The sequence below is a fragment of the Barbus barbus genome, assembly GCF_936440315.1.
Source record: "Barbus barbus genome assembly, chromosome: 13".
Lineage (NCBI taxonomy): Eukaryota > Metazoa > Chordata > Actinopteri > Cypriniformes > Cyprinidae > Barbus > Barbus barbus.
Window position 1 is genome coordinate 19,721,158 of NC_136741.1, and position 9,182 is coordinate 19,730,339.

The window sequence follows — 9,182 nt, forward strand, 5'->3', positions numbered from 1 at the left end:
TATTACTGTTTTAGTGCATTTTTCTAAATTTCCTTGTTGAGCAAAAGAGACTTCTTTCAAAACAATAAAAACCATACCAACCCCACACTTTTAAATGGTAGTGTATAATCTTGTGTATTTTGTGTATATACTAAGCAACTAAACTACATTTTAAATTCTTCAAGTAAATATATTTTGTAACAAAAATCGATTAATACTGTATGCCATTGTTTGGAAGCACTCTTCACAACTATTATGATTTCAAGTAACTGAGGATTTCAATATAGATCATGATTATCATTTAAAAACACTAATGTTCTTCTGCACTCTTCTTGCCATGTTTTTTTAAGTGGACCACAGGAGGGCTGAGTTCCCCCCCTCAGGAAAGCGCCTAATGTAAAGCCCCTATCTGCACTGGTAGATGTGATGAGATATAGAGACAGACACAGAGGAGGGCATGATGCCATCACACATGTTGACGCCACACGGTCCAGAGATGTCAAAACTATCAGGCTTCCATATCTCAAAAACTGAAATGGAAAATAAAGAAAGGATAGAAAAGAGAGGATATACATTGTCTAAACCAGTCTACAGGACAGCGATACACTTCCAAATATATTGCACAATGTTGCTAAGCCAACACATTCACTTGAATACACAGTACTGACAGGAATAAGACTTTTATGAACTTCCTGATTAAGATGTAAAAAGAAAAAGCAGAAAAACATACTGAATAATTTGTCCTCCTGAGCTCATATTAGAATGGTTTCTTGCCTCTGGACCCTCAGGCACATGTGTCTTTCTCCTCACCCGTTTAGTTTTACACTTTGAGTTGGTTCCTGCCTGAGAGCCCTTTTCATCGTTAGTTTTCTTTAAAATTAAAAATATTTTATGAACAGCGCAGAAACAGTTCAAAGCACCTTTGTGGGAGCCTGTAGCTTAAATACACAGATGTACCAGGCATCACTTCAATCCAACCACCGTATGAACTACATCATTAATTCACATTAAAGGAAGAGAGACAGAAACTAATCTTTTTTCCACCACTCTTTCATTTGATCCTCAGCTACATATGCATTTACATAAGACTTTCATATTTGGAGTTTAAAAATATGAATAATTAAAAAAATAGGGTTAGTCGTGACTATTTACATGTACAAGAAAGAAACATCACAATGCTTTATGAACAGAAAACAAAAATTCAAATATTGTGAAACAGAGAACTGGATGGACAAAGAGGGAATAAAGTATAAAGGTTAGTAAGATGCATGTATATTCTATACTGTATATATAACAATTTCATATAATTGATTTAAACAGGATTATAAAAACACAATTTGAACAACTTTAGTTAGAAATGAATCAAAAGTGTTCTAATCAAAAGTATTTTATTAAACAAGAAAGTTACTGATTATTTAACTTTTCAGTGCAGTTTTGACGAAGCTTCATTAAAAACTTGCATGCCAAAGTAGTTAAGGGGTTAAACTCTTTGATTCATCCCAACAACTTGAATCTTTTGATTCCTTAAACCTAAAAACTCAGCTTTGCATAAAAATTTACATTCATTGAAAGTAAGAAGCATCGTATTTATATAACTGAATAGGAAATGTAATGATGAACACAAACACTTGTCACAAGTACAAATGAACAGGTTAACTATTTATGAACAGGTTAATTTACATGAATGGTTCAAGTGAACAGATTCAGTAAAATAAATCATATTTCTCAGCACTATTTGAGAATGAGTGGACAATTTAAGAAAGTGTTTGATTATTTCCTCTTCTTGCTTGAAAATTAAATTATTTATGTTTTGAAAAAAGCTCAGATGTAAATCTAGATCAATTATAGTCAAATATAAATTGAAAATGTCACGCTTTAGCAAAAAGTTAGATTTTTAATGGCATTTCATAACATATTACTTTTTACTTTACAAATATGCTGTTCATTATTAATTCAAAACGTTCATTCATAATACAGTAGGTAATGTCAATATCTAACTTGTTAAAAATGTATTAGTGTATGTAGACATTAACAATAAACAACATTAATAAACAGTGTAAAAAATTACATTGGCCGTTAATATAATGTAAATTAATGTAATACATAATGCTAAAAAACTGAATCCTATTGTAAAGTGTTAGCCTTATAAAATATTTTTTATCTCATGAGCAATGCCTCTACAGAAAAAGGTAATGGCCGTGTTACAGCTTTTTTGATGGGGTCTTTATTTGCACCCTCCATATGGTCCATGTGAACAGAGGCCTCGTGTCCCAATGACCTGCAGCGTTTGTGAGGCGATTTAGCTTGTACCAGCACGTCTGCCATATTCGGTAAGGGAGGAATGTCTTGCTTTGACATGGTGTCAACAACTAAACTTTTTGGTTTGACAGACATATCAGAAAACCTGATGTTTTTAACCATGTTGACGCCTGGGCTTGTGCTGTAACAGCGCGGTGGAGGCCGAATCGAATTGAAAACGTCCCAGTTCTCACACACCCTTAGAGAGACGCTGTCTTTCAGTGTGTCTAGAGTCTTGGATTTAAGCGCATGTTGATGGTGAGGGAGATCACAGTCCGTCAAAGGAGGGCTGCTTTTGGACACAGGCATGTGCGTGGGCATGATTGTGTCTGACAGCGGGAAAAAATACGTAGAGGGTGCGGACGGCACCACAGCCTGGAGGAGGAGCACAGGCAACTCTTCCATCTCTCTTTGCCTCAGCTCTCTTTCCAACATCACAGTCTCCAACTCTTTATCTGCAAACGCTCTCCTCTTCCTCATACGAACACTGACTGGGGGTTGGTGGAGTCTCTTTGGCCAGTCCTCTAACACAGGCGGCTTGTAGCCTACAGCATGATGAAGTTGTATTAAAATAGTGGATTTCTTGTTTATATTCAAGTCACATTTAAATGTAAAAATATTCAAAGAGTCTATTAGAATAAACAGTTTCAGGAACCGTAAATGAAGGTATTTTGAATTCAAGTAGTCAAGTACAGACTACTTTAATCTAGAATATATTATACCATCGTTCAAAATTTGGGTCAGTAAGATTCATGTTTTTACAAGAAATCGCTTATGCTCACTAAGGCTGCATTTATTTGTTCAAAAGTACAGTAAAACAGTAACAGTGAAATATTACTACAATTTTAATTGTGTTCTACTTTAATATTTTTTTCTAATGTAATGTATTACTATGATGGCAAAGCTGTTTTTAATCTTCAGTGTCACATGATCTTTCAGAAATCATTCTGATTGGTCAAGAAACATTTATGATAATACTAATAATAATAATTATTATTATTATCATCAATGTTGAAAACAGATTGCTTAATATTTATCTGGAAATGTTAATAGCTTATTTAGAATTCTTTAATGAATAGAAAGTTCAGAAAAACTATTTATTTGAAATATAAATCTTTGGTTCCACTTTATTTTAAGATGTCCTTGTTACAATGTAATTATACAAAGTACTGAGTAATATTAAATAACTACATGTACTTACCATATGGTTAGGTTTTAGGGTTACCTGCATGTCATTATGCATAATTAATTGTTATTACAAAAGTAAGTACATATAACGTGTTACAAGGACATAGTGCAAAGCAGGGGTGCCCAACCCTGTTCCTGGCGATCGGCTGTCCTGCAAAGTTTAGCTCCAACTGTAATCAAACTCACCTGCCTTTAATTTTCACGCGATCCTGAAGACCTTAATTAGTTGCTTCAGGTGTGTTTGATTACAGTTGGAGCTAGTCGATCGCCAGGAACATGGTTGGGCACCCCTGCTGTAAAGTGTTACCAAATCTTTTGTCACATTATAAATGCCTTTGTTATCACTTTTCCCCCACAGTTTTTCTTAAAAAGGAAAAGCAAAGCTTTTGATGTCTATATATAGCCTATATATTTTGCAGTCCAAACCATGTATGATTACATGGTTAGCTATATTTGTTTTAATTTACATCTGTCAATGGTTTTTGACCATGATCGTATCAAAACATGTGGATCATTTTTAGGTCATGACCCACATTTGAGCACCACTTTTTAAAATGCATTTCTGTAAAATTAGGTGTACAAATCATTTTCACCTAATTTCATAACAATTAAAAAATACATTTCTTAGACTCCATGTGGAACTCATAAAAGTATAACCATTTTAAATATTCTAATGGAACAAAAATAAATTAAGCATATTCAAATTTATGATAACAATTAAATCAGTTTGACCTTAATGTTGACACAGCGAGAAACACATCAGGGAAAATCAAACTCCAAAGCAGTCATATGAGCCAATTTTTTGTAATTCCTTTATCCATTTGCATAATTGTAATTACCTTACATGAACAAAAACAGATTTATTCCCGACAGAGGGTTCTGTAGCATAACGGGTGAACTAATCCAGTTTCTCCCGATGTCGCCTTTCAGGGTGCAATTGTGTTAATGAGATGTGCGTTAATTAAGGCTTACCCTCTAGAATACTCTTTGCCAGGAGACTAGGTGCCCTCGTGTAGCGCGGGAAAGCGGTACGTCTGAGAACAGAGGTGTTTTTTTGACCTTTTTTACCCTGTCAAAGAGAACGCACAACTCAGCATAAATTTATGGGATAGATAAAAGATTCTTACGCTACAAAAGACACCAGTGGATGTCTTGTTTGTTGTAAAGGGTGTCCTTTTTCTTAACAATATCTAGTGAATGCCTTACACAGCTTAGGCTACTTAAAATGCAATTAATTAAGATGTTTATCATTGTCAGAAATAATAGCAAAACATTAATTATGACAATGGTATGTTTTGAAAATGACTGTAAAGCATTTTTTTGGTTTGTTTATAAAATATAAATTCCAAGGGAATTAAGTGGATGTACCATTGTAATGTATGGTACTTTTTAAATACCAAGATACATGAATATTGTAGCAATCAGTATTGTTTATATATAAAAGTACCACGTTATTACCATCTGATACATTACTGTACCATGGTACTGCCACAGTACTTCTTTTAAGGGTAGTAATTATGTAACAGTCACATTTTTTGAAGTAACATGATTTTTATCTAATATGTAAATGTAAACATGTTTCTAATCTGATTTCATTAATAATTGTGGCAGGCCTGAACTGCAAACTTCACATTTAAATTAGTCTACATCAATATAATTCTAACAAATTCAAATACTCTACTGTAGGCTACAGTATATCATTTGCAGTACATATAGTTTGCAATTCAAGTCTGCTACACACACGTGCTCAAAACCTTTGTCACTTTGTTAGCAAATAACACCATTTTTAGTTCCATCAGAGCACACAGAAAGCTTTAAACTACCCTGCTCAGTCAACCAACCTCTGTGGCCTGCTGTCTCCGGAGGGCGACTTGCGCTGCCATCACTCTCTGTCTCTCTACGACCAGCAGACAGTTCGCGCACTGACAGTCACGCCAGCGACACAGGCGCTTGTGGCCCTTGAGGCGAGACACGACGCCGTGATTCCTGCAGCGAGCGCATTTCGGGCTGCGGCTGAGCCTGCGAGGCGCTGGAGCTTCATCCGTCCTCATCACCTCCCGTCCGTCAATGTCTTCAGCCCATTCTGCTTTGCGGGAATCTAGGCGGGTCACATCTACCTGCGAGTCTCTATCCGCTTTAGTGGACATTTGTAAGCAGTTCTCATGAACCGACGCTGCTCATCATATGCAAACCTGATATGTTCCAATGCGCAAGCAAAGAAAAGCCTTAGTGGAAACTACAGGCAAGAGTTTTGAAATTATAAGCCATTCAGCTGTGCTAGTGAATCTGTTTCCTGGAAGGCGCCTCTCACCTGGCTTGCCAGTGGATATGTAGCTACTGTCGGAATGAAGCTGTTATTGACCTCATAGTTACTAAGTTTCAGCTCACCTTACCCACTTCTCATTATTTAACTTTCCTCGTTGAGTTATTGACAACGTCACGCGGTTAATGATGATGCAACGCAAACTCCTCCTATCTGCTCCTTTTACTCTGGGCCGTTACCTTTATTAACACAAGATAAAAGCTTTGTAACCTACTTGCATGAATTATTTTTTTATTCTCAGTTTTTTTTTTTCCTCAGTCAGTGAGGTTCAATAAGTTTTCCTTTGAAATAGGCTAAAAATGCTTTTCATTCGTCGAGAAATTACAGTAACGTAACTTTGTGTCATTGTGCCTCTTTCATTATTATTATTATTATTATTTTTTTTTTTTTAAGTGTCAAAAAGTTGAATTATTTTGGGATTGTTCTCTATTGAGACTTTTTTTATCCCCTCTATAGTAGTCTAAATATATAACAAGTGCTAAAATCAGGATAATTCCACTGTGCAATTCGTAATTTAACATAATTATTTCAACACCTCAATATAATAAAAAATCACTGTCCAAATACTGCTTTAATTGCCATTGTGCCCTTTTCTATTATTATTTTATGCTTACAAGTGAATTTACATAGTTACATTTAACCAGAGCACACTAAATATTTTGTTAACTATTAAATTATTGTTAAAATATTGTTCAGAGGACATTGTGAAAGGTAATGTTGCTGCATTAGAGAATGTAAATATTCAGTGGTTAAAAATACAAGACAAAAATGCTAGAATATAATAAATTAGTTTAAAGAATTCAATAATATTTTATTGGTCATTTAACCTTGATGTCATGGTTAATGATTAATTCCCTCACAGCAAAAGTACACATTATTTACTGAATTAAATAGCATTTAGTCCCACTCTACAATTGAGTGTTTTTGTCCTCCCTCGAGCAATGCTTTTGAAAATCCTCTGCAATGCACTGTAATCAAATGTAGGACACTTAACATTTACTCAGCCGAGATTATTAACGGTTTAATGTGCAGCAGCCTGCAATAACCCACAAATCCTGTAACCAATGTTACACCAATCTAATGTTTTCTCTTCAGTATTTAATCAGTATACTGAAGCAATATTTTACTCTTCTCTTATACAGTCAACCAGAATTACCCAGAGTCTCTAACACCTAGTTTATGGTTTTGAGATGAGAAGGCGCATTATGTGCATTTATCTCATCACTTTGTGGTTTTGCTGCTCTGAGGGGACAGTGATATTGACCTCTGTGACGCCCCCATGTGGATGATCTTTGCATTATCAGGACCTGCTGGGCATTTAATATTGTTACCTTGGGTGCCCCCCTCTGCCATATACAAGTAATCACACTCTGAATAAAATATATATTGTCTTTTGCATATTGTTAGTATTCACATTACTGAAATGACTGAAATATTCTGTAAATGGCTTAGTAGTTTGTGTATATAATTTTTATTTTGGTCTTATGATATTCACTATAGTAATTCTGATCTTCAACAAATCAGCAATTCATAAGGACATACAGCAACTGAAAAAACACCCACACACTATAAAAACTATTATTAATATTAATATTCCCTAGCTCAAATTCTGTATAATACTGCACCTATATACAGTAGACAAGACATTCCTAGAGGCCTCTAAACCTGTCAACAATATTAAGATGTTACAGTTTTCTGCTTCATTGACAGATTAGAGCAAATTAATTGAGGCTTTTATGTCATGATTAAAATCAGTGCGTCAGATCATAGTGGGAAGGTGATGCCTTATTCTGTTTAAAGATGACATTAATATTTTTATAATTGATAATTTAATATAATATTTTATACATGAACGTTACTTTGTTGCATGCATTTTGACTGGTGTCTGCACCAGCACCTTAGGAGTTTCAGATGTTCTTTTTCATTTTCTTTCTCTAGATATTATCTTTCTAATCTGCCAGTTCAATTGTCATCTCATGAATTAAATGAAGTGCAACATCATTCTGAAATTGAATCATCTTCACAAAAACACCTGCAGACACTTGTTTGGTCTTTGCTAACACGCACTGAAAATAAAAATAAAAGCCACTAAAATATTAAACACTGAAAACATTCATTTTAATTTCATTAAAGTTACAAACATATTAATGATGAACATGTTTATTACAAACACACAGCTTTTTGCGTCACAAGATAATTGATGGTCTAGTATCGTGTTGATTATTGTGATGTTTTTATCAGCTGTTTGAACTCTCATTCTGACGGCACCCATTCACTGCAGAGGATCCATTGGTGAACAAGTGATGTAATAATACATTTCTCTAAATCAGTTCTGATGAAGAAACAAACTCATCTACATCTTGGATTTCCTGAGGGTAAGTTGATTTTCAGCAAATGTTGGGTGAACTATTCCTTTAATATGAGAAACACTGTTTATAAAAAAATGTAGTCCAACTCCAAACTGGGCCTATATGACTAGGAGGCCACCAGATGGGAACAGATCTTAGTTAGTCATCCCTCCAGTTGGTCAAACCCAACAGCATCAAAATGAAGAGGCTGCATGCATACAGATCTGTCTGGCATGGGTACATGTGAAGCCTTTTTCACATATGCCAATGTATGTGGAGAAGCTAGAGGGGCAAATCTGGACCCTGTGAAGAACTTGGAAACGTGTGTTTGGTGGCAAGGCTCATGTGCTCTCCACGCCGCCTGATGAAATGTTCAATGACCTGAAGAGAATCTTTAACCAACAAAGTCACTCGCCACAGTCAATTTGAGTTGACATGCACTGCTGTTGTTTGATCCATTTATTTAGCTTTTTTTAAATATTTCTTTTCTTCTCTCACTCTGTTTTTCTGCTCAACAACATCCACAGGGCTTAAGCTTTATGCTAAGATGTCATGACAGGAGAAGTTGGTGGGAAAATGTCTTCAGGGGTTTAATACTTTCTAGGAGTCAATGTTCGGTTGTGTTTTTCCTTTAGCATTTGAATGAATACAAATTTTTTTTGTAATTTTTAAAAGGAAAGACTGTAAAAATGCTACTATTAAAACCTATTAATTGGTTAATTGTAATTTCACTTATACTCTATTTGGTGAAAATCTGTAATAAACCTACTGAGATGTTACATGTGATTTTACAGTTAAATACTGTTAAATGTACAATTTTAGGATGTGAAAAGAACAAGTCATCTTGAAAATAAAAAAATAAAAAAATAAAAAAATAAATTCTCACATGATGGACTTACATTGAAATAACTATTTCTAACTAGTTTTTTTCTTATCAGTTATGTATATTATTATGTTAAATTTTATGATATTAAATGAATGTTTATGGCATCATTTTAGTGTCACGTGTGTTTGTGTTACGCTGTGTTATGTTTGTTTGTGTGTGT

The 9,182-nt window shown here is 34.6% G+C and overlaps 1 protein-coding gene across 1 annotated transcript; it reads right to left on the reverse strand.

Moving 5' to 3' along the window:
* Positions 1–1,019: 1,019 nt before the first annotated feature.
* On the reverse strand, positions 1,020–5,904 carry LOC306878967 (uncharacterized protein). Its single transcript, XM_079431605.1, has 3 exons — positions 5,307–5,904; positions 4,438–4,534; positions 1,020–2,822 (listed from the first exon to the last, which is right to left on the reverse strand). Exons 1-3 carry the CDS (start codon positions 5,610–5,612, stop codon positions 2,137–2,139), a joined length of 1,089 nt encoding a protein of 362 aa, XP_079287731.1. The 5' UTR covers positions 5,613–5,904; the 3' UTR covers positions 1,020–2,136.
* Between the last annotated feature and the right edge of the window lie 3,278 nt (positions 5,905–9,182).